Source organism: Pararge aegeria, chromosome 14 (assembly GCF_905163445.1).
Source record: "Pararge aegeria chromosome 14, ilParAegt1.1, whole genome shotgun sequence".
Lineage (NCBI taxonomy): Eukaryota > Metazoa > Arthropoda > Insecta > Lepidoptera > Nymphalidae > Pararge > Pararge aegeria.
In genome coordinates this window covers 15,789,117-15,816,332 of record NC_053193.1, presented here as the reverse complement: position 1 = coordinate 15,816,332, position 27,216 = coordinate 15,789,117, and the positions used below count along the sequence as shown (strand labels likewise).

Below are 27,216 nucleotides of genomic sequence, written 5' to 3'. Positions count from 1 at the left end.
TGGACTGGTGGACTCCACACGCTTTTAAGAATATTATGGAGAACTCTCGGGCATGCAGGTTTCTTCACGATTTTTTCCTTCACCGTTGAAGCAAGTGATATTTTAGTGGCTCAAAACGCACATAACTTAGAAAAGTAAGAGGTGCGTGCCACATTATATATTAGTACCATAGGCTATATATTAACCCAAAAAATGAAAAACTTTTTGGTGGTAGTCGCATTTGAGAAGCAAGGCTAAGAAAAACGGTTGAACTAAAACTTTTCTTAAGAACGCTGCCTTAACGATAAGATGTATATTTGAATTCAAGAGCAAAGTTGCAGAGCTTGATAATGCCTACAAAAATATCTGCGACAGCTTAAAAAAAGTCTAACTTTCATATTTAATTCACAAGTAGTTTTTTTTCCCATTTTTATTTACCCGTGCGAAGTTCGAAAGGGTAAGTATTCATATAAAGCTGCCTCTATCAAGTTTGTGAGAGCACGGGTCCATTACGGTAAGATCGTACGATCTGTGAACAGAACTAGACCGTCACGCAACGCTCTTCTAATGCAGCTTAATGACGTCAAACTAAATATCACAGATTCTTACATAACTCGGTGGGTACGGATTTGCGTTGAAACTGTATTAAGTATCGCGATAACCCCGCATAAAACGCAATAAAGATGTAAACGTTACCACGATGCGCTTAAGCGGTTATAACAATAAAATTTTAAGGCGAGTGCCGGCGGCCAGATCCTAGATACCGTTGTATACCACCATTTGAACAGGGAAATGTCTAGTTCCAGTTCCATTAGCACCAATACGAACATCTCAGATTGTGGGTATGTGAGTCTAGTCCGAGTTAAAAAATTATTCAAACGCTTTACAAGGACGTGTAATTAAGTTTTAAGTTTTACCTAAAAAGTTACACTGTAAGTACGACACAGATATTTCTATAGGTTGCTAAACATGTTGAGTCCTTAAACATGTGGATTTGATAGTGTAGCACATTGCCGTTACGTTCCTGTATGACACAATCATGGCATGCCTATTTATAAACAATTATTGTCTACTGTCTCATCCGCGTTTTTTAAGGTTTTTGTTTTAAATTTCGTGGGAATAGTTTGATTACCTGGGATAAAAACTAGCTTATGTTACTCTCCGACTTTTCTACGAACTCTATGCAAAGGATCTAATATCGTGGACAAACGAACAAACACTCACAATTTCGCATTTATAATTATAATTATAAAAATATTGATTTTAGGGTCTTGTAATGGAAGTCCACACAAAAGAGCAAAAATCATGTGATGCACATCAATTATAGGATTCCTTCTATGTTACCGAATTCACATTATACGAGTCAGAGTCTAACTTGACCGGTTTTATTATTAAAATCAATGAATCGTTTTTTTCACACTGAAAATTAAAAAAATCCTTCAGTAAAGATTCTTTTGATATTCAGCATCCCCAATAAAATCGGTTTCCCTACTATACGATGGCTTTCTTGTGTTTCATAGATAAATTCATAGAATTTTTTAATTTTAAAAATGGCTGCGCCCAAACTTTGTGTACATACGTTATATTATATAATTAAATTTATTTTAAATATTATATTATAAATGTGACATTATGTATTGTGCTTTATAAATTGAAATAGAGAATGGTGCTGTTATAAAAGTTTTTACTGCTTTGGCTGACAAAAAAGATAGTCCGAAATTGTATTGAACTTTTAATGTTTGTTTTATCCGCACAAAAAACTGCGAGTGCGTTGTCACTTGTTTTTATGAATAGTTTGGTTTTGTGTAAGTGGTCGAGTTCGTGCAAATGAGCCCATTTTCAATATACAAAAAGGCCCGCATGCGAGGTGAGGGAGATTTTATGTTACGCATGAGATGCAGTTCAGCTTCGCAATTCTGTGGCAATAACTCTGGCTCTACGGATTTCTTTACTTATTTTGTGAACACAAAGAGAAACATCGAATACCCTCTCCATCCCCCGATGAGTGACTCTAGGTCTCCTTATCAGGCCCATAGTATATGCCCAGGTTGCAGAGCCGTAAGTTACCACTGAGTACTGAGATCAAAGACTTTCGGTTTGGGGCACAGAGGGATTTTTGACAAAAACATGACACGAAGTTTCCCAAACCTTGCCTATCCGTGGAGTTGGCTTTCAACTGTATCTCAAAATTCAAGTGCAGGACTGTAGTCAACATGAGTATTAGGCATAGTTTTCGTCGTGCTCATGTCCATTCGCAGGCCCATCTGTTGAGAAACTCAGCTAATGTTAAGAGCATTATATTAAGGACTTTTGAGTGAAAACTAGACGAAAATGTTACCAATAATGCAATGCCACATGCCAACAAGCGGGGCCCAGGCTAAGTGATTTTATTTACAAGTAGCTACGTTTCATTAACGCCCCCAAAATTCTAAGTCCATAATTTAACATCATAAACCAGAAGGTCTCAGACAAAGAGTAATCCGAAGAGCAAATTGATATCGATCTAGTTGGAGATATTGACAATTAGTGGTAGTTCTGTTTTGTAACGCCTATAAACTATGGTCGGAAGATCTCTTGGTTACGGCACGGTTGGTAATTTTAAGCTTCGTGCATTTTAGTAGTTCGAATCGAAAGACATTCACATTCAAGTCATTAACATTAAATGACGTTTTGAAACAGCTGATATCAATAATATAATATTTACTTAAAATAGACTCACGTGCTTATGTTTTATATGGGATTAGTCTTATCTATCCCTTCAGGGGCACAGATAGGAATAAAACGTCCAATCTGTCCCCCGTTCCTAACGAGGGGCCAGATCAAATCTCCGGTCTGTCCCCGCTGTTTTCTTAGCGGGCCATATACGAATAAGACGTTTGATCTGTCCCCTCGTCGGGGGGACAGATGGAACTAATTCATTCACGTCCTCTTCACACTCTTGACAGACATAATCACACCATGACACCCCAGAGTTTACCGTTAGCGCTGGGATGCCATATCACTCGTACACGCCACTGGGGTTTAGTGGGTATTACGTAAGTGGAGTCTCACATACCCACCTGTCCGGTGGGATGCGTAAATGCATTCCACAGTGGCTTAAAAAAAAACATTCACGTCTGTCCCTCTTTTGCCAAGCAATCGCATTTATCATTTGGCTGTATTTTAGTACACCTTACTTGTTAATGGGCTATAAGAATAATATAAATTTTCAGGCGTACAGGTATTTAAATCCAGTGATATTTAATTACTTTAAACGCACATAACTCCGAAAGGTTAGAAGGTGGGGATCAAATTCGGTCCCCCTGGAAGGAAGGCCGAAACCCTAACCACCTAATACCTACGTGATGTCTATCAGGTATCGCATTTAGATATTTCATCTTGGTCGGTCGGTTCGTTGTGAGACTATAAAAGCTCACCGTTTATATGTTTACTGTAGTAAAGTCTACAATAAGCGAATAAATTAACCAGGCGTATTGCGTTGGGACCCGACCGTGGGTCCGAGCTTCGTTGACGGTTCAATGAAGATATCTCCGTAGTACTAGCTGCAATCTCGAAAACAATGTCCATTCGTTCAGTTAGTATACTCATAGTACGTTGTTAAAGGTTTATCTATGGCGTTGATTACAATCTGAGCGTTGTATATGAAGCTGCGAAAGATTACTATTTATCCTTTGATATATGATGTCTTGGTTAGCTGGGATTTAAAAAAAAACTGTATAAATGGAAAGGTAATTTTTTTTCTTTCTTAGGTTTGTCTTAATCACTGTTATTATTTTGAAGAAAAATGGCACATACTGTAGATTGATTCCTGCAGAAGATTTTACAGATAATGAATTCTTTTGTTCCGGAAAGAACGCATTTCAAAAAACCATCAGAGTATCATTGTACTCGGAGCAGTTAAGTAAATACTTTATAAGGGTGTTAAGAGAGTGAAATATATCGAAATTAAAACTAAAAAAAATATATAAATAGAAAGTTTAATCGCAACCATATACCTAAATGTAAAGAAGAACATCCAGTGACTTCTAAACTCAGTTAGCCGTACACTCATCGAATAGAAAACCCATGCGTTGCCTGATCTTGGTATACCGGTAGTGCAGAGAATCTTTTGCGTTTCGGGTTCTTCTTCACCTTGTCTTCTGGGAGAAAATTCCAGATAATCAAATCCTCATCCGAAGTCGCTGTAGCTACAAAATTACAGATTATTTAGCTATAATCACAAAGCCGCCATATAATTATTCTATTAAGGAAAGTATTAGCCCTATTAGAAGCATTTATTATTTCGAAGATGTGATAAATATTCTCGCATAACAGTGAAGGTTTATTAAAGTTTTTAAAGGTAAGGTTAGGTTGAGAATCATCAATAGCCTACTACAGTCCACTGCATGATCATAATTAACGGTAGTAGTAGCACGGTAGGAGGTAGTAGTAGAACTATTAGTTTCAGAGCTCGTCCCGGGAAGTAACCGCCATGCTCATTTCAGTCTTATGAAAATTAAGCTTAATTTGCTTTTCCGTGAAAAGCAGGAGAATCTGTATGGTGTAATTTATTATTTTTTTAATCCTTATACTATATAGGGATATATACATTTCACGGACAAATTGAACTTATTTTTCATCATATATCATGGATTTCTGCTTCTATCCAATACTCATTTCAGTCGCCAAGCAGCATTGTTTTGTTCCGGTCTGAAGGGCGTGGTTGTCTGTGTTACAGTTACAGGCACGTTGCAGGACGTGATACTTGCATGCCCCGTGAAGTTGCTCTCTGTTTATTGAAGACGGATTTCCACGCGCCATCAGGTGGGCCATTTGCTTGGTCCATCAACTTTTACTATGTTAAAAATGCTGCTCGCTCTCGGTTATATTTCCTTAGTCGCCTTATATAAAACTTGCGAGAAGACGAAGGTTGTTCACCGCATAAAACGTAGGTAAGTGCTATCCTACCGAGCTTAGTCCCATCAGGATTGAACACCATAGTCCGTACCCGGTCCGGCCAGCTGGGCCCCTCGCCCCACTGGTCCACCACGGTCTCAGGGTTGCTTAACACAACCAACTGGGAACATATCTTCGGGTAAAATAATGCGTTTTCTGAAAGGCAAAATTACGAAGATATAAATATTTTACTCTTCACTCGAGCAGAGAAACAAGTAAAGTTTTTTCAAGTGAAAACTTTTCGGGTAAATGAAAAACATGGGATGCGCGTATATGTAAACATATAGCTCATGGAAAGCGTTCGGTGCTTATATTATGAGTACTTTTTGGGTGAACAAAAAACGTGAAAGTCTACATGTTATGTAAGTACATAGATTTAGTTTTCACTTCTTTTGGCAGTCCCCAAATAGCAGACTTTCGTATGTTTTATTTTTAAATCTAAATACCTGTCCTTGGCTACAATGACAACAGAGCGAGCTTGCCTTAACCATGCCTATTCACATACCTTATTTGAAGCAATCCATAGTTTAGGTATCGGGGAAGACGGAAGCCCGAAAAGCATTCTAGATCTGACTCAAGAATCAACATTTGAAAATGGAGTTAGTGGCCGTGGCTAGTTACGATCGAGGGTTTCGATTTGATACAGTGTGGAAACCAATTGTGAGTATAATATAACTGACATACTCCTAGCAGGTTGGACCGGTACCATCTCATCTAACAGGGGATCACCCACTAAAAACGTCGGCACTATACAAAATTAGTATAGAATATGTATTCGTATGGTAGTCGTGAAGGTAAAGTGGCAATGGGTGGGCAACATAGCTCGAAGAACCAATGCCCCAAGGTGCTGGAATGGCGACCCCGCACGATAAAAATGGCATCAAACAAGTCGCTGGGAGCCACTCGAAACAAGCGGCCCAGGACCGTGGATTTTGGGATTCCCTACAAAAGACTATGTGATCGTCAATCGGTCGGAATTTAGATTATTGGTAAGGACAACATACAGTTAAACGGAGGAAAAAATAAATTAAATTCAACGTAGGGAGATGCTCACATAGGTATGATTATTAAGAGTTCATGAAAGTAAACGTTTAAATAGAAAAGTTCAAGTGCTGTATGGAAAAAAAATTTTAGTGAATAGCTATTTATCATACTGACAACGAATTTTCTAAATCAAGTTATTGAGATGAAAAATTAACTAGCAAGAATTTCACTCGCAGAGGTGGCAAGTACAAAAGTGGTAAATTTAGTCATTATTGATACTCTGTTTGTTAAATGAAAAGCAAGATCTACGCAAAGAAGAATTACTTCGAAATTTCGTCTAAGAAACGGGTGTTATCAAGATGAATGGGATCGAGGTTGGTTGTTAGTGGAGATTTTGAAAAAGCCTTTTAAGTAAAATTGTTGCATTATTAGCAATATCAATAAGGTGGTGAAATGATGACAATGATGATTATTATGACGGCCAACTGGCGCAGTCGGCAGCCTGCTGTCTGAGTCCAAGGCCGTGGGTTCGATTCCCACAACTGGAAGATGTTTGTGTGATAAACATAAATGTTTTCAGTGTCTGGGTGTTCATCTGCATATTATAAGTATTTTTGTATATTATTCATAAAAATATTCATCAGTAATTATTACCCATAACATAAGCTACGCTTACTTTGGGGCTAGGTGGCGATGTGTGTATTGTCGTAGTATATTTATTTATTTATGGAAGGCTTAGAGTAAAAATGTTATTGGTACCAGAGTTCCATAAACTAGCGACGAGTTCCCCTGTGCGGTCGCTGAACAGCATCGCGTCCAGGCTAAAGGGCTTGGGCGCCAGCTTCCGCTCCTGAACCTCGTTGGTGGGCGCGTTCCACACCACCACGCGCGCCTGCAGCTCTGACGTCACCGCGCCCACGCCCAGCAGTGCGCTGCGCCAAGGGTGCCAGGTGATTGTCTACAATTTAATCATCCATGATCCATCAGCCTTGTTGGTGCCAGCATATTGAAAACTTTTCAAATCGACATCGTGGTATGTTCTAACTATACTATCGTGGTTATCTATATAGCTGAAGTGTTGCTTTAGTCCAACGCGTAAATCTCATAAGCTACTGATTCGAATTCGATCAAAAAAATATTTATGTGTTGTATGGTCGATTTACCGAAGAAGGCTATATTACATGACGCTATATACATGACTACGAATAGGAGCAGAGCATCAATGAAGACTGTTGAAAAAACGACATAGGTTATTCCGTTTGAGAGCTTCCGATGCGTGCGATGTAACAAACGGTTGAAGTTACACCATAATAATTTATGATCGAATGCTTTGTCATTAAAAATTCTAAAAAGTCCGCGACTGCATATCTATCTAGCTATCTTTTAAGGTTAACTAATAAGCGGATGAAGTCGCAAGTAACCGCTAATTTATTAACAAAAAAAGTTGATTCGCTAATCACACACAGTTGTCACCACCCTCTTCGCACCCGCTTCGTACGAAGCGAATAAGGGAATATGACAGAGAACGGGAAGCAGCGTCTTCTGCGTTACTACTACGATCTACTGAGATCACCAACTGTCCTCCTAGCAAGGGAATTATGGGAAAACCCTCCCGTTGGAGCGGTTTTTAGCCCAGCAGTGAACTGTTATAGGTCATTAATGTAACATTGTGGCGGTTTTAAAGCTAACAAACTAAATGGCATATCAGAAATCAATATGATGTAAGAGTTGGAAAACGAAAAACCCTAAATCGCGCTATTGAAGTTCAGTCCAAAGATAAATGGTTACATCCAAGTCACCAACTCGAAGGGAGATCTTTCGATTGGCATGAACATAGCTCCCTTACAAAATCTCAGCTTTAAATTTGGATACTAGATATACATATGCGTATATGTTATTTTGTTGTTTTAACTTACACCCTTTCTTCGCTTGGTTCTTCGCAATTATATCATATATTATTAAAGGGTGTACCTTTTTTGTAGTAATAATTAACCGACAAAGCAGATGCCCCACCACCTGACCCACCTGATGAGCATCTATTATTATCTTTTCCTGGGCCTGTCTCCGTACTTGGTTAGCCATAACCGTCCGTTGTACATGTGGCTGATGAGCATATTAAGCAGGTCAATATTAAGAATCGCATGCATACTGCAACGTGCCATCCTGTGCCCATTATCCTAAGGTGAAGATGTTAGGCTTCAAGCTTTACAGACGGGAACACGGCATTCCAACAATGCTGCTTTGCGGCAGAAATAAGCAAGGCGGTACTTCCCCGGACGAGCTCTGTCACAAAAAGCTGTACTACTAATTCTTGTCAATCATCATCATATTTTTGCGCGTTTCGGTTACCCGGTGCATCATTGTACACAGCTGTGTGTTTTGTAATTTTTTTTAAAGATGTACCCTGTATCGTAGTGACGGCCATTTTTATCCCGGGATACTTTTGAATGGGGGCGTTGGCTAGTAAAGAAGAGTGCGCTTTCTGCCTAACCTTTATCATACAGTCAGAGTTCATTGTAGAGGATATGTCCAGCGCGGGCCACGTCAGCAAAAGCACCACGGCGGAGTTGACGGCGGTAACGGCGGCGTAGCGGGCGTCCGGGGACACGCGCGCTAGGCATATGGGGTCGCGCAAGACGCGGCGGCAGCTGACGACCTCTGCGGCACGAGTTAGTGACATCACCACGCCGAACGAACAGCCCCTGAGTACGAAAAAGACATTACACCTTCCAAAGTCAAAGTCAAATATTAATTTTATCAAATAGGCACGACTTAGACGGCCCTTTTGATGCGTATATATATACAAAATATGTAGTAGGGAGATTACTGCGATAGCTAAAATTGTAAACTTAATACTTAAGCTGTAAGGATTCCAAACGCGTCCTGGTATAACAAGGCCACAACAGACATAGCATTCAGGCTTGATTTATACATAACTGTATTTAATTTTTGGTTGGTATAAAAAATATTATGTACTGTTATTTTTTTTTTTACAATTAATATCCAACAAGTGCATGTTTTTTTATTATTCCACTACAGGTTAGCCCTTGACTGTAATCTCACCTAGTGGTAAGTGATGATCCAGTCTAAGATTGTAGCGGGCTGTTAGGGAGTATGGTAGTCATACCCCCTAATCGCACAGGAACACTAAATTGCTTAGCGGCACGTTTTTGTCGGCAGGGTGGTAACTAGGAAAATTTAGAAATAATGAATTCCCAAATTGTCCCAGCCGGGAATCAAACCCGGGACCTCCTACTTAAATTCATAGCGATCACCGTTGGGCCAGAGATGTCGCATGTCAACAGGCGCAGTGGTGAGAGCCAAGGTCTCATATGTATGACATGATTAAACATGATTAGTCTTTATCTTTTTTTAATTTAAATACAAGTTAGCCCCTGACTGCAATCTCCCATTGGAATTCCACACGTGAGTATAATCCCACAAATGGAAGTATATATGTTAGCTAACCTAATTGTATAGTGTCACAAGGGTGCCAAGTAGGTAACTACAAAAAAAACTGTACGTGACAGAATTATACGTGCAGGTTCAAATCCTGTCAGTCCCGAAATTTTTATATGCATTTTAAATTTATAAAACTGTTGACGTTGGTACGCCTGAGGCGTAGGTGAGGGTTTACCATCGTCACGGCTTTGTAATAACTTTAACGCCCGCCCTATTAAACGATGTTTTTCAATACATTTAAGCGAAAACACGTATAGGTTCTTTTTTGCATCTTTAACGGTATGAAATTATCGTAGGCTGCCACGAGATTTTGGCAGCAATGTACTAGTGTTTGCTATTTGCAACAAATTAAAAATAATAACTTGAATTGGTATTATTAATGAAACGGGAATAAGGGAATGATTTTAAAAAATGCGTTTTGTTAGTAAATCCTTTATTTAACCGTTTTTCTTGTCATAAAATTAACTAATATTATTATATAATTACTATACGATAAATTAAATTTATAAAAATTTAGTTAAACATCATCATCCGCATCCTATTAACTTTCCGCTGCGCACATACCTCCTGCCTCATAAAAGAAACGGTTCTAGGGCATATACCCACCACGTTGCTCCATTGCGGGTTTTCGGGCTTTAATGACTATTGTCACAAGTTAGTGATAATAACCAGAACACCAACCCCGAGGCAGAAGTTGGCACCCTAAATTTCCTGGTGCAGAAAATTCTTTGAAAAACACAAAATTTTACTACTAATATTATGATTCGAACCCAAGAAATCGTGATCGGTGGTTTAACATGCTTACCACGACCAACGAGACAAAATTAAATGGACTAACAAATATTATAATGGACACGCAAACGCTTTGCTTCTTCGTTTCTAATTGCAAACGAATGCCCTTCCGGCTTCAGACTTCCCATATATTAACTGCTTAAAACCAAGCAAGTATAATAATAAAAATCTTAAATTGCTGTCAAGTCTATAAATTTAAAACTCACTGTTTATATCCTTTTACATATGTCCTCTACATACCTGCACGGAAACATTAAAATCGTCGTCATTATATAAACCTCCTTGTTAGTGAATTTTTTTTTAATAAACTGGACTCATAAAAATTAAAGAAACTGCATAATAATTGCTCTTGCGCGATAAAAACTTAATTTCTTGACATGTTAACTATCTTTGTAAGGTCAGTTTTAGAGCAATTGTATTCAAAAAAAATATCTTTTTCTTCCTAGAATTATCCAGGTCTGTACTCTGTAAATCATTTTTGTCAGGCTACAAGTTTTTACTTGCAACAATTATTGTCATCTGTCCTCTATAATCGGTAAAGAGTAATTGAACAGCTTGTGCTATTCAATTACTCTTTGCCGGGGCGATTATAGAAGGAAATCGTGTTCATTTGACAGCTGAAAACGTATGGTTTCATTTGTCATGAGCTGTATGACAATTTGTGTGTTTGGCTTCTATTAATCTGACTAAACACCGGCCTTAACTGTTCCGTAACGTTCTCCTTCGTATAGTCCCCCATCCTTTAAGTTTTTATTCAGTTTTTATCGTAGATTTTTATGTAAATATATAACGTAATAAAAACGATCCATGATCAACGACCTTAAAGATAAATAATATTAATATAATAGCATTTTTTTAAGTTTTTTTTTAATCCCTTGGGAACCTTAAGTTTTCCGGTATAGAAACTATCTTTGTTAGTTAGAAGGCTGCAAGTTATGTCCATGCAATATTTCACCGAGATCGGTATGGGAGTGAAAGCAATAAGAAACAAATGTAGTCTACATTTTTATCCTGGGATTCAAGTTGTTTATGCCTTCCTTTATTACAAGTTTATATGTTGAGATTGCTACTTCCGGGATGTGACGTAGATTAAAGACAATAAAAATGCCGATTAGCAAAAAGACAGAAAAATCATCTATTCAGTTAAAATCCTCCTCCTCCTCCTCCTAGGTCTCCTCTTACGGATATTACAATGGGTTTAGGCTGTTAGCCCCTCTGGTCCAGTATGAATTGATAAACCTCACATGCTATTAAGAACATTATGGAGAACTCTCAGGCAATAAGTTCCCTTACGATTTTTTCTTTCACCACTAAAAGCAAGTGATATTTAATTTAGTATAATGCCTTTAAGATATCACTTATAGTTACTGAGCACAATAAAAAGGGATGAATGGAAATGGAAAATATACTAATATTATATTTTAATTATTAAGCTTCAGAGATTGTTTGGATGAACGCGCTCATCTCATTTCAAATTAGGAAATCTTTTTGTGTTGGATAGTCCATTGATCCAAAAATTTATTGGCTACATAACATTACGCTACAATTCTATCGGAGCGGATCGTCGGATCGTCAGTGAAAAATCCTGCTTAAACAGGTAAAAATATTCCTTAGGGAGTTTCCAATGCATCGCATGCATGCTCAAATAAAGTATTACACGTAAACAAGTACACGTTTAAAAGTTCTAAATAAAGTCCGGGACATCATTTGACTATCCCACAAGGCTGACTCACATGCGGAGTCTCGGGAGACGCTTTATTACATACACAGAGCGTGCGTTTCAATAGCGTTGTTCTAGAACAACATATTCCTCGTACACAAATGAACTTCAACCTTTGCCACGATTAATTTTAGCTGTGCTGCGTGTATCACTTTTTGTAGGAATACTAACGTGACGAAAGAATTGCCAGTGGGACTCCAGTCGACAGCGGTCACGGAGCAATAATGGATTTCGAATTCGGCTTTGCTCGCATTGAGCACCCGTTGTCTCACACATTGACACTTAGCCTCAGTTTCTCTTTTGTTACGAGCGTTGTTGTGAATTTCCACTCTTCCCATGTGCGTGCCGAGCTGTAATGAAGTGAAATATTAAATTAAAATTTCACACGAACAATTTTTACAAGAAACTTATATGCGATGTAAATTTTTTTCTTAAATCGACGCGGATGCCACGCCAAGGTATGGCTAAACACGAAACGACGTCGCATCGTGCCACGTGACGTCAGTCAATTTGCGATGTCATGTCGTAGAAATAATTTACGACGTGCATCGTAAATAATTACGATACAACGTCACATCGTAGTACAACGCACGGTAAGACATCAAAAGCAGATGATGTGATCCTGCACCATTGCTGCGTTTCAAGTCCATTTGCCAAAGGTATATTGCCATTTGTCAAGTTCATTTATCTACATAAAACATTTATGTAGATAAATGATGAGATGAGTAAAGCAAAAGTTGTTTTAAAAGATTCTAATGTTGTTGTTTCATAAATGGCTTACGTACAAGTAGCAGTTCTCCGCGAGGATCAAACTTGCAGCACTGGATCTCGTAGCGCGTGAACACTTGACTGACGATCGTTTGGCTGCTGCAGCTCAGCTTGTGATAATTGCTGCCTAGAGCCGCCACCAGAATATTGTCTTTGCTCCAGTCTAAGAGTTCTGGAACTGAACAATACGACTTATGAAATGCTTCCTCTATGAAGCTGAACATTTATTTGTTGTACTGGAATAAAATTAAAGTACTTTTACCCCACAGAAAGTCACAGCACGGTTTTTGACTAGAGTACTTGGCATAAAGTAGAAATATAGCGCGATATGGATAGTCGCAGGAAAGAACTATTCTGAAGATTTGACAAATTATATAAAAGTTATATTTCAAAAGTAAAAAAAAAATTCAGTGCTCGGGTGACATTTATAGGTACATTTTTTTTAAATTTTAATTTAAAAAATGAGATTGATGACTGCTAGACATATGTCTTTTGTAGGAATTTCCAAAATCCACGATCCTGGGCCGCTTATTTCCAACGGGTCCCAGCTACTCGCTTGATGTCGTCCGTCCACCTTGTTGGGGGCCGACCTACGCTGTGTAACACTACATTAATGTGCTTGCCCAATAAATATATATATTAAGGAGTATTCTTTTTTGGCCTTAAATGAATAGCCGTAATAAAAAATTTGTTCGCAGGTGCCAGTTGATATATTAGGCATTTCTTAATCGTTTCTTTATTCTGAATCCCTGTGGAGATAGCAGATAAACAAAAGAAATGGTGGCTATTATAAAAAATCATATAAGATATTAATACACAACGAAATGTGTTGCTGGCCTTTGAGACATACTTATCCGCCCCTTAAATAAAACCATATTGAAATCAAGTTGAAACGCGAACGGAAGTTCGTTCTACAATTGCATTTGAATGGTAGTAAAATCCAGTTGGTGGGGATAAATTTGGTTTCTGCTACACATAGTACGGGTAGAGAACAGGGAGAGAGGTGTCAGCTTACTCCAAATTCCCCATTATACAGACGACAACGGATTGGTAAGGTGGTAACAAAGTATTCCACCAGACTTTCTCAAATTGTCCCAGCCAGGGGATAACCTACTTATAAGACTAGCGATCATGTCACCACTGCACCAGCAAAACCGCCATGGGTGTAATAAGATGACGGTGATTGTAAAAATAAATAAATAAATAAATAAAATAAAATCGTTTATTTATTTTCTTACATTGTAAATGATACATGTTGTGGAGACGTCCCAGTAAACTTAAAAATACCTGTGTCAGGAGGCCTCACTCTTCCATAGCAAAGACAATATAAAATAAAAATAAAAATTGAGTAGTGTGTCTTGGTGTGTATGGTGTGTTAATGTTTGAGCGTGCGTGTGTGCTTGTGGGTAAGTGTGTGTGAACATGTTATTAAAATAAAAATGGGAGCATGCTATTGGTTACGACTTACAGATAGCGTCGCTGTACTTGGGCAAGTCTAGTATGCTGTCCGCTGAAGATAAGAAACTCTTCTTCCTGGGTATGCAAGGCCATAGTTGCCTCAGTGGTGTGCAGGGATCCCGGTGTACGCCGAGCGCTTTGTCCAAATAGTTTGCGTATCTTTTATGCTTCAGTTTTTCTCCAATCTGTAATTACAATAATTTATTTTTTATTTAAAAAAGTGGTAACTAAAGATTTTAAACTAAGATGTTCGTTGTTAATCACTATTTATTAAATATAGTTCAACGGGTACATACCACGATAATATTTTTGGATTTGGCGATATTACCATCCAGTTGCATTGGTCGTCACGACGGGATTGCGTAGATACGAGATGTCAAGTTGGATGTCACGGGCAGAATCTGACTACCCGCTTTCGTGTTATTTTTGTCGGTATTTCACGAACTGTTCGACATGCTTCACTGACAACGTCACTTTTAAATTGAAAAGCTGCACGATGCTTTCTTGGTTTGCGTAATTCTACCACTCCTCACGATTGAAGTTCTTGTGCTTCCAAAAATAATATAGTGGTATGTACCCGTTGAACTATATTTAAGAAAAAAAAGTGATACATTTTATTGCTGTATGTCGTGCGGAAAGTTGTTTATTTTTACCTTTTCCCTATTTTATTTTCTCCTCTTCTAAGCCACCCAATCAAAGAGTATTGTGCGTTCAAAAAATATAATTAATTTTTGATATCACTCATACAAATGAATTAGTTAATTATGAATGAATTAGTTAACTAATTTCCAAATTATACATAAATTATTGTATTATATTATTACACAAATTTCATTCATTAATAGATGCATCCCGCGTAACCTTACAATGTTAAATACTACTAACTTTCTACTTTAACCGGGCTACTACAGAGCACGGGTGTCTTCTCAGAACGAAAAGGGTTTTAAATTTTACAACTTCGGTCAGAAAACTGTTTTCTATAAAACTAGCCAGCAGAATTTAGGTTCATTTTGCCTGCTGTATTTAAATTATAATGCGTATTATAAATGTATAATTATAAAACTAAGCTTGTTATGAAACTAAGATTGTGGAAAATCCTTACGTGTGATTATTTCAAAATGTTCTGGATGGAATTATCAACGGAAGTACATTAATTTGGTTCAAAGATTAAATCCGATTTTGGGGCCTAACATATTGCCTTACTATCTTTGCTCCGGAAGCAAGGAACGTATGACATATATAAAGACAGCAACAAAAAGATACTAACAAGATCCCACAAAGATGATTTTGATTTATGTCCGATATTTTAAGCATTAAATTCTAATTATATTCTAATAATAGTATATTTAGTAAATAAATAAATAAATCTTAAACTCAAATTGCATTATAATCTTATGTAATAAATTTGGGGTTCCAAGGTGCTGGAATGGCGACCTCGTACAGGTAAACGCAGCGTTGGTCGGCCCCAAACGAGGTGAGCAGACGATATCAAACGAGTGCCGAGAGTCGTTGGAAACAAGCTGCCCAGGACCGTGGATTTTGGAACTCCCTACAAAAGACCTTTGTCCAGCAGTGGACTTCAATAGGTTGAAGCGATAATGATGATGATGATAGTAAATTTAAAAAAAATAATAATACTTTTTGAGTTACTTTCCCTCTCGTGGGGCGTTTTCCACCCGCAGTTGAGATAAAGAAAGCCAACTTTCCGGGCATAACATATGAAACAAACATTGCCTCCACACTAAATAAATAAAATAGATAGAATTTTTAAATATATAAAAAATTATTGCACCTGCCATTTATATATATATTAAATATATAAATGGCAGGTGCAATTTCATAAAATAAGAATTTCTAAATTATTTATTAACCTCTGAAGCCTGTGGCGATAACAAGACATAACAAATAAGCAAAATATATTAAGGCAAATACCTAAAGAATTATATAAAATAGTGGGAGTGACTATAATATAAATAATATTGAGTCGTATGTCTAAAACCACAACAAAAATTTCACGTCGCGCGTCCTGACAAATACAAAAATGTTTTTTCCTTTCTTTTAAACAATTAATTAAAACCTTGCACGGTAATCGTTTACATACGACGAAAGACTATATTTTAATCATAATTTACTGGTACTATTTAAAAAAACAATTAATAAACAGAGCCAATAAAATTTAAATAGGTATTGTTTTTAAAATTTATTTTTAATCTTCTTCTATATATATAAAAGAGAAAGTGTGTGGGTATGTGTCGTATAGGCTCCGAAACGGCTGGACCGATTTCAATGAAACTTTCAGGGAATCTCCAGATTGACCTGGCGAGTAATCCTGTAAAGTGTGGTGACGATCGAAGCACTCCTATTTTTGAACTGTCAAATACAGCTTTATTTACTATGATGATATTCTATTGTTGGGTGTACATGGGTGTAGATAATGATCTTCACCCGCTCTAGAACAGAATAGAAGAGAATGAATACGGAGAGAAATAAATGATTTAATATATTATGAGACTTAAATTAAAAATTTAGTGATGTAAGTTTATCTATATATATATAATGAAAATGGTGTTCCTTTGAGGCTCAATCACGCTTAAACCACTGATCGTATCGACATGAAACTACCACCATTCGATGCGAAATTTTTCCTAGATGGTTTATGGCTATTTATTTTTCGAATTCTAACGTTCCTTCATTTTTTTATTGCTGTTTTACTTTTATGAACATTTATCCCGCTAATAAAAACGTTTTCTCTTGATTCTTTTGTTTTCATGGATTTCAACGGAGTTTACTGAACGGATAATGTTCTTTTACATTCAGCTAAGAATCTACTCACGGTAGTGGAGAACGGCTGGACCAATTGGGCTTTTTTTTTATCTTCAGAATTGTCAGGAGAAAGTTTTGTATGTAAGAAAATTTTAAAAAAGCCCGATAAAAAGTTAAATATTGCGATGATAATCGAAGAATTCCCATCTATATACTATATACTATATACTCACCACGAAATCTCGGGAACCATAAGACTTAGAAACGTGAAACTTGGTAGGAATATTACTTTTGCTATGTAGAGGTCAGCTATGAATAGATTTTAAGAAATTCATTCCCCAAAGGGGATTGCGGGGGCGTTAACAATGAACAATTCCCGTTTTTAAACTATAGCTTCTATAGACTTCAAATTTGGTAGGAATCTTCTGTAAGAGGTGTAGAAATAGGCTATGAACGAATTTTACGATAGCTCACCCCACAGGGGGTTGCGGGGGTGGGTATTAACAATTAATATTTTTAATTTTCCAGCTAAAGCTCCTACAAGCTCCAAATTTTGTAGGAATTTTCTAAAAGTGATGTAAAAATGATTTATGAACAAATTTTACGATATCCCACCCCAAAGAAGATTGCGGGGGCGTTAACAATGAAAATTTTCAATTTCCAAGCGATAGCTCCTATAGACTCCAAATTTAGTGAGACTGTTCTATATGTAATATAAAAATGATTTTCGAGCGGATTTTACAATGAATCACCTCCAATAAGGTTCGCGGGGGTGGGTGTTAACAATAAAAAATTTCAATTTCGAAATATAGCTTCTAAAAATTCTAAATATGGTGGGAATCTTTTATTATTCACATAAAGAACATCTCAAAATGGATTTCAATAAAGTCTACTTCCGACAGGAATTGCGGGGGTGGGTGTTAAAATCTAAAATTTTTATTTCTAACCTGTAACTTCTACAGACTCCAAATTTGGTGGGGATCTTCGTGTATGTAGGGATATTCGTGTATTTCCTTACAATAATCGTCTTTTTGGCAGCGGAGAAAAAGTCATTGAGAGGTTTCAAAAACTTAACTTTACATGTAGCTATCCAATCAACGGACTAAGAATTTTACATTCATTTTACTTTTGCAGACTACATAACCGACGAATTCTTTTATTGCGGGATCGCGGAAATGTAACAGATTAAAATGAATGCATTTTCCAAGCACATGAGATGTGGAAAAGAAATTTAGTTACTTATTCCAATAGAATTCATAAAAAACATGCACAATTAATTTTCTATAAAAAATTGATGTCATGGAGAAAACTTTAGTTAACAGAAAATTCGTCGCACTTGAACCTAGACAGATTTCAACTTCACATATGAGACTTGCAATGACTTTAACTTAAACTTTCAATGCTCATTTCAAATTTTTTTCTTCATGTCAATTATTATTAATTTTTGGAAGAAAGGCACGGAAATGTTATAATGATTGCACATTGAAAGTTACAATGAATATTAGTGAGAAAAATCACCTGGATGAAAGATACAGGCTAAATCGATGGAATTTGGAATTTGAGTAAGTCTAAACAATATCGATGCTTACAGTTCTATCCGCGGGGCCTATTTATGTTCATACAAAAATAAAAAAAAGGAGAATAATAAAAATATGAAAAAAATAAATAAAAATGAAACATAAAATGTAATTTATTTCCTTTTTCAATTCGCCCAGCGAAGCGGGCTGGAAACGGCTAGTTGTTTAAATAAAATAAAGCAAAATCTAGCCCGGCGAAGTGGGCTGGGTACGCTAGAAAATAATAAACATTGATAATATATGGTTTATTATCAAAATTAAGCTTAATTTGCTATACTCCGCGAAAAGCAGGAGAATCTGTGTGGTGTAATTTATAATTTCTTCAATCCTTATACCCCACACCAAACAGATCTTCGGCAATATACCCTCTACGCACGTTTCGCTCCGAAACCGGAGCATCATCAGGAGATGTTGACTTTACAATGAATAATTGTTAATATATCATGGATTTCCGCAAAGTAACGCCTGCTTCTATCCAATAATATATGGTTTATATAATGGTCTTCTTATAATATTATGTATTGGAAACTCAGCGTTTCTGACTTTGGATGCTCTTTTTGATAACCAAATTATTTAATTATGCACCGTCATTATTTCAACTTATTTAAATGTATCCCTTGGGCCCATTTTATATATTACACTAATAGCCCTCTTTTGCAGTGCAAAAAAAAATCAATATCAGCAGTTTTACCCTATAATAATATGCTATATCTGCCATACGAAGTATCTTTTTAACCTCGCGCATGATCACCACTAGGCCAAGGGGGCAGTTAAATTTAAGGTTGTGAGGTAACCTTTGACTTTACCGAATAGTTGAGGTCCAGCGGACCCGAGTCACAGCCAGGCGGCCACGAACGTCTCCGCATTTCATTGACGTATTCGCGCGGCAGCACAAACCTGTCCACGCGGTTCCTAGTGTTAACCTGAAAAGATATGGGTTACTTTCAAAAAGGTTTAAACCCGAAGTTGAAGCTTGACTACGCAAAAAAACCCACTAAATACGAGTCTTACTTGTACACCGAGGGTTCGGCACTGCAGAATTAAAAGTATTTAAGCTCAACGATAACTTAACATACTGATATTAACAGACAAATTACGATGATTGTGATGTTGACAATGAAAAAACTATGACATGGAAGAGCTTCAATAAATATTGGACAACAATTTGTCTATTATTATTATTATTCAATAATATGACGTGATGGAGGCACCATAGGGGTTCTTTTTTGCCATTATGGTATTGGCACTAAAAATATTCTTTTCTATTTCTAAACCTTTAAGTAATGTCACCAATATCTTTTATATCTTAACGCGATGGTACTTAGCCCAATTAATATCAACGACTTTATGCATTTCCTATTCCGTGCGAACAGCGTCTATTTTTACAATCTTCGGTTACGGCAACGGTGTCATTTGCAAAACAGTAGTTAGATAAAAAAAAAACCCGGCACGTGTGAGTTGGACTCGCACACGAAGGGTCCCGCATCACGGTAATTTACGAAACACTATTAAGATCCATTTGCATTACTAAGATCCACCGGTAAACGCCAATAAAACATGTTTCTTGTAAATTCCTTTTAGTTTTTAGCCCCCGACGAAAAAAGGGCGGGTTTTTATGAGTTTGACGTATCGGATCGTATTTAGGTTAAATGAGCAGTCCTGGGTTTGCTCCCCGAGGGGCGAGGACGATTTGGAAATTTATAATCTGGTCTGGTCGAATGGAAAGCTACGGTCATAACGATGCTAGCCAAGCGATTTGGCGGTCCGGTCGCGGTATTGCGCTACGTGGAAATGGTTGATCTAACTGCTACACCTTTAGGTTAACATCTAAGACTGACTGTTAACATCATCACGGACATGTAAGATTGCAACTAAGGGCTTACTGGTACTGGAATAAAAAAATTCCACATTAACTATCTGTCTGTTACGGTTCACCCGTTAATAACATTTGGGTTATTTTTACAATCTTCGGTTAAGACAATGGTGTGATTTTCAAAACAGTAGTTGGATAGAAAAAACAGCTAACTGCGAGTTGGACTCGAAAGGAACTCTAAAAAAACTATCATATCATTCAATAAATTACAGTCGTTTATCAATTCTGTATAGAGTTTCAAATAAGCCATATGCACTTTAATGCTGTGTCATAATTACATTCAATACATGTTTTTATAACATTGAGTGTGTAAGTAGGAAATAAATAATATAAGTGTATGTAGAATATTTTCATTATTTTAACTGCGACACGAAATTAAATAAATTATTAAGTAATTTGCATATAGGAATAATGGAATTAATAACGCATGCTGGTTTTAATTCATATTAGACATTCATGTTATCCCAGACTTGGATCGCTCAGAATTTATTTTTCATTCCATTCTTTTAAAATGCCATTTCATGCCTAATTAAGAATAATTGATAGTTTAAAGAATCACGCCACTGTGTCGATGGGAACTACAATTTAAAAAAAAATAGAGATTTTGTTAAGCAAATGGCGTTTGTAAAGCTAGTACTTAGTCTGAAATATAACTTATTTCAGACAAGCTGTGTCCGCGTTCTGCGTCGGCGTTTATAACTTTTGTTCACAAATTCTGAGGAAACTTCTTATTTTCCTGGGATAAAAAGTAGCCGCGCCTTTTAGTTTAAGTTTAACCTTTAAGTTAACTCGATATTAAAAAATCAAGTTGCTTGCAAGCTACCAATAGCTTATAATTAGACTAACAAACAAACAAACACACTTTCCATTTATGATAGGTATTAGTAAGGATTAGACAAAAAAAAAATAAAGTAAATATAAAAAAACGCGTAGGTTGCTTTCTACATTTGTATAATAACTTGATTTCAGCTAAAAGAAAAATCCAAAATTAAAAAAAAAATTGCTGCTAAGCATCCCCCGCTTTATAAAACAATTTATGAATAAACTATTTCAATGACTTAATTTAAACATTGTTACGTCATTGACCGCCGATTGGAGCAGTGGGCAGCGACCCTGCTTTCTGAGTCCAAGGCCGTGGGTTCGATTCCCACAACTGGACAATGTTTGTGTGATGAACATGAATGTTTTTCAGTGTCTGGGTGTTTATCTATATATCAAAAGTATTTATGTATATTATTCATAAAATTATTCATTATCGCTAAAAAGCGAATTAATGTCAAAGATTCAATAACGTACAAGTTACTGGCAGGACGAATTTGGGAATTTATAACTCCAGATTTTTCCTGGTCTGGTCTGGCTCAGTTACAACCATTAATATCACCAACTTGTGATAGCCCACAAACCCGCATTGGAACGGCATGGTGGGTTTGCCCTCATACCGTCTCTCCTATGTGCCGAGCAAAGCTCACCATAACGTACGGAAAGTAGTCAAAATACTACGAATATGAAATAAGATGCTATACTTTATATCCTGGGAAAACAAATGGTTCCCGCGGGATAAAAAACTAAGCAAACGCAAAAAACTAGTATATTTATATAAATAAAATTACAAAATTATAGAAAAACTCCATTAGCAAAAGTTGATATATCATTATGTGTGGTTATATAATTTATTTTAAATTATGATAATGATAAATTAAACACATGATAAGTTTATCGTCTAGATTATATTTCCGCATTTTTTTGTTAGCAGCATAGCATCACACAATCATTTCTAGCATGCTAAAGATATGTATGTGTTATGCTTTGGCAATTATGAAACCTAATTTAAACGTACTGATTTTATAAAATCTAAGGATTTGTTTGTATGTACATACTGTTTTGGTTTATTTACTACTATTTCGTTTTTGCTTGTTTTAAAGAAAAGAGGTAATTTTACAATTATTATCTACCGAGTTCTCTACTAAACTCCGACGTTCTAAACTCCGACGATGCCGTACCTTTAAAATTTTTGAAATAACGAAGTGCGGGCAGCGTCGTCCTCTGTGCTACCACTACCATTGCGATTTACGACAACCAACCCTGCCAGCGTGGTGGAAACCCTCAAGTTAGTGGAGGACTTTAAGTTATTAGCAGTGGACTGATATGGACTCGTATAGGTCTTCCTCATCTCATCGTGGGTCTCTTCCCACAATGGGGAGGAGGGTAAGACCGCAGACCACCACGCTGGCCCAGTTCGGATTGGTGGACTCGACACGGCTTTGAGAGCATTATGGAGAACTCTTCGGTGTGCAGGTTTCCACACGATGTTTTCCTTCACAGTTGAAGCGAGTTCGTAATTTTTTCGCTGTTGTCAGGAAATCGCATTGAAGCGTCTCACTCAAATTTAATGATTTAATAGTAGATTTGTATTTGATATTGATGTATCTGCCTGGCTAAGTTTGTTGTTAGCTTCTTCAGGCCAGCGCGCATTTGGAACCCTCTTAGCTTTCATTTTAAGTTAACGAATGTAGTGTTTTAGACCTATAAAAGGCTCTAGAGGGTTCTTGTATACCAGCTGTTTAAAGTACAATAATTTACATGAGATTGATAATAATTTTGATCTTTATTTATAAAAAATAATATTTGATGCCTATTAATGATGATGAAAAATCACCCCCAAATTATTATTTTTTTAACATAAAATGCGTTATAGTGGCTTATTTATAAAAAAGGATAGGATTGGTCTATGATTCTTTAAAACTATTATAAAAAAAGATAAAGATAACCTAAGATACTAAATTTTAAAATTGTGTTTGTGAGTTTTGTAAAATTAGGTTCAAACAATACATGAAATACATAACATTAACATATATAATATAAAATCTATGAAGTTCTTAAAAAAATATAAATATTCTATATAAATATTATATTCTTGAACACATTTCTGACTAAATAGTTATTGAAACTCAATAGGCAAAATTTTCTGTAGAAAATAACAAATTCAAAATTACTTCTCGCAAATTCCTCAGTGATTTATTAAAATTTTGTGACAAAACTGAAAAGTTAACTTTATAATTTGTAGTAGTAGGGATTACTAATTATTTTCCTTATGTGTAACTTAAGGCAAATTGCCATGTAGCCATTTTAGGGTATGTTTATATTGAAACTGACTGAAATATATTTTTTTCATGTCATACTTTTAACAGTATTGTTTATGTATTCTCTGTGATAATAGATACAGTAACCTATGTCACTCTGCCGCTTTCTCTATCATCTCAATTGATTGGTAGCTTTCACACCTCAGAGAACATTATGGAGAATCCTCAGGCACGCCGGTTTCCTTACGTTATTTCATTCACCGTTTAAGCAAGTGATATTAGATTGCTTATAATAATAATATAAATTAAAAACTCCGGTAGAGGTGAGTGCGCAAAATAGAAGCCGACAAAACCGCGTGCAAAGCTAGTAGTTTCACATTTAAATAACGTTAGACTGTAGGTATATAGGTCCCATAAATTATAATGTACCTTGTAAAAGAATATGAATTTCAAGGGGCGTCATGCATCAATTGAAAACGCTATAATAACAGGGTAATCACACGAGACAAGTCACGGGACATAAAGTAGTCGCTGCCCATCTTTAACCATCCTACGCCATTAGTGGGTTGTTACAAGTGTGTCCACTTGGTACTTTAGACAGCTTCCTGCAAAGTCCATTCAATAAAAAAAAGAGTGTTTTTTTTCACTACGAGCCCGTGTCTGCAATCTCACCTCAGAAAAAGTAATTTGCGCTTATAACATGGTATATGGAGCTGTAATGTATTTATGTCTGGTCTGGTTCGGATATACATGATGTTTCTAAATTAAAGGAACTGACATCGTGAGCTAGATGTTAATCAGCGAAAGTACTAAAAATCGATGAAATTTTTTACTTTAAATGATATTGTAGCTCATATTCGCGCTGCGTAAATTTCCCGTGGCCAGCACGTAAGTATGCATAAAGCAATTATTTGTATTTTTCTCGAGGTCTACGTATTTCCCTAAATTTTTAATATGACGTTCTTGTGGCCATTTACAACATAATGGGTAATTTCTTGCGTAGTTCAGACTTAAACAAACATTAAATTAGGGGCCGATTTGCTTACATAATTTATTAACCGAAATGACATATTAAACTGTGATATCAATTGGGCAAAAGTTTACCAGAGTACACGCGTTGTTAAAGTAGTATCCCTTATTATTCAATTAGTATATGAAGGAGTGTCAAGATTACCGAAATAAAATGCGTCTTAAATTACCAAACATAATACCTTTCCCAATGTAATCCAATTATGTCTGTAAACCTTTTAGTACTTAAGTATTGCAGACGAGGTGTCAAAATTACTGACACGAAATGTGTTACAGTAAAGATTTAATACCATAGAAATCCGGGTCAGTCCTGATAAAAGAAAGAAAATATACCCCCTGTCGATTAAGTCGGGGACAAGTCTACCAAGGACTCTTAGAATGCACTTTTATGAGCCGCAGGCTATTTGCGTAGGAAGTTAATGAGCACGCGTAAGGTCAGCTGCGAATCGCGTCGCCACGCATTCTGTGCCCTTTAATATTTAATGTCATAATTTCATATTATGACAAACATTATATTAAGTGTTGATATATGCTGCAATTATGATCATTTCTTTACATATAACATTATGTATGCATTGCAAGCAGGTACGAGTACAAGTACATTTTGTACATCTTATTAAATTATTTACATGACAAATGTTTATTAACATATCGAGAGTATAATTACATAAATTACATGTTATAGTACTTTTCATTGACTTGTGGTTGCCAGCGGTATCATCCGTTAATGGTTTTAGATTTTCAGAAATCCTTAACCGCCCTAGAACCCCGTAAAAGCCAGGCAAAGTGGTAATACGTTAGACACTCAAAACAAACAGATGGAAACTTTCGAAATGGGTTGAGGAAACCTCATTGTATTGATTATTAAATTTTTCGTTACAAACTTTTATCACTATTGTTAAACTCTTAAGGTTTTTTTAAAAAATGATAATACAGGTATCGTATTATTTAAAACGTCTGTAATGTTTACATAACTTCCAAATGTTAATGTGAAAGAAAGCGTTAAATATAAAATCATATATTTCACTTAAGCTAGATTTCAGAAACAGTGATATAATGCTTTGTTTAGCATTTTTCGTAAAACAGTTAACGAGCGGTGTTCTTTAAAGAAAACCTACATACAACATAAGACTTTGTTTGAGGTATTCTTTTTCTAGGTCGAATTGATTTTTTACGGTATTCTTGCAGAGAGTTAAAAGATTTTACATGCATTAATTTTATTTGTGTAATATAATGTAATTTTAATAAAAAAAAATTTGTCCGATAGGCTTCAGAAGGGATTTAGGGAAAATAAGAAATCATTATTTTGACATATGCATAAACAGACTCAAATCTTATTACAGAAGTATGTTGTGGTTTTCTCCTAAGTCCAGAGCTCGTTTGGAGTGTAGTTATATATATGATTTATGCACTATACCTTCAGTTATTTATCACTATCACCTCACTATAATGTAAAAATTATGGATGAGCAATTCATATATGTTGTAGGCGTCCGTGAATAAAGTATTTTGTCTTACTATAGATGCATGGTAGGTATTAACAGGCGATAATATATATTTAAAAATTTAATGCATGCCCATTAAATAATTAGGTGCAACATTGAAGAAAAAATTGACGTCGGGATGGCGGCTCACATGCGTTTTACAATGTCGGAGCGTGTTCAAAATTAAAGTAATTTTTAATATAATGTTGCCCTATGTTGCCTTATTTACTATTGATATGTTCATTTGATTTAGCGCTGATAGCACAGTGGTTAGGGCTTTAACTTTCGGGGGACCGGATTCGAATCCTATGACGTACCCCTAACTTTTCGAAGTTATAGTTTTAAGCGATTAAAATATCAATTGCTTCGACGGTGAAGGAAAACATCGTGAGGAAACCTGCATGCCTGAGAGTTCTCGAAAATGGTCTCAAAGTTGTGTGGAGTCCAGTAATCCGCACTGGTGATGAAGTGCACAAACAACCGCACTTTTATTTAGAAGACTATTTCGAATCGTTATGAAAATGAAGCTGAATTTGCCATAGTCCGGAAAAAGTAAGATAATCTGTTTGTGTGGAGTATAAGGATTGAAGAAATTATAAAATACACGACACAGATTCTCTAGCTTCGGAGTATAGCAAATTAATTTTCATAATATATTATGGAATTCAGTAACGCTTGCTTCTATCCAATATTTATTTCGAATCGTACTTTCACGAACCACAAAAACAGTGCAAAATATCTGCAAGCTTTGAAACATAATAAGTACATTTTTAATCTTGACCTTCAAAATAACTTTGTTCATCAATGATACCTTACCGACAATTTTGCTATAATAAATTCTACTCACATTTTTTCTGCCGAATACTGTGCAATCCATTGTAATTACAAACCGGACACAAAATTATACTGTATTTTGTACAAACGCGTTATACATCAGCGGTTATTTACTATAGGCGGTACCTAATAGGTGTAACGTCAATTTATTGTTCAGTTACCCACATTTCTTTTGCGATTGCTTGTGTAGGTAGGTTTCGGTTTCAAAGTAAATCATTATGTGAATGTACTAATGAATAATTAATATTGGTGCATCCAATGGTCGGAATTCTATCATAATTCATTAAATTTTAAACTAAAGTGTTACATAAATTTAACTACACGTATACTGAGTGTATATAATCAATAAATAAAATAATCAAGTTCGGAAAAAAATGTCATCACCATCAAACGTCACTTTTGTTTATTGTATGGAAAAGTGACGTTGGACAGCAGTGATTGCAAGATTTACGCCTGTCGCAAGCCTGTCGCGAGACGTA

The 27,216-nt window shown here is 36.1% G+C and overlaps 1 protein-coding gene across 3 annotated transcripts; it reads right to left on the bottom strand.

Moving 5' to 3' along the window:
* Window positions 1-3,937: 3,937 nt before the first annotated feature.
* On the bottom strand, window positions 3,938-26,927 carry LOC120629563 (protein cortex-like). 3 transcript variants are annotated; one of them, XM_039898526.1, is made up of 9 exons: window positions 26,751-26,927; window positions 19,233-19,361; window positions 14,109-14,283; window positions 12,658-12,818; window positions 12,044-12,222; window positions 8,390-8,600; window positions 6,663-6,856; window positions 4,927-5,075; window positions 3,938-4,166 (listed from the first exon to the last, which is right to left on the bottom strand). In XM_039898526.1, exons 1-9 carry the CDS (start codon window positions 26,778-26,780, stop codon window positions 4,027-4,029), a joined length of 1,368 nt encoding a protein of 455 aa, XP_039754460.1. In that variant the 5' UTR covers window positions 26,781-26,927; the 3' UTR covers window positions 3,938-4,026. The 3 variants fall into 3 exon arrangements, with proteins under 3 accessions (XP_039754460.1, XP_039754459.1, XP_039754461.1); XM_039898525.1 differs by having other exon boundaries at window positions 4,927-5,070; window positions 6,658-6,856; window positions 26,751-26,926; XM_039898527.1 differs by having other exon boundaries at window positions 4,927-5,070; window positions 6,658-6,856; window positions 19,245-19,361; window positions 26,751-26,920.
* Window positions 26,928-27,216: the final 289 nt, after the last annotated feature.

What these genes read in the sequence shown, in the direction of transcription:
- LOC120629563 (XM_039898526.1), bottom strand. Translation starts at nt 26,780, where the DNA reads ATGGATTGCACAGTATTCGGCAGAAAAAAT. An exon ending in CAGTATTCGGCAGAAAAAAT is followed by an intron (nt 19,362 to 26,750) that starts GTGAGTAGAATT and finishes ATATCTTTTCAG; the next exon opens with GTTAACACTAGGAACCGCGT. An exon ending in ACTGGCAATTCTTTCGTCAC is followed by an intron (nt 8,601 to 12,043) that starts GTTAGTATTCCT and finishes TTTCGTACTCAG; the next exon opens with GGGCTGTTCGTTCGGCGTGG.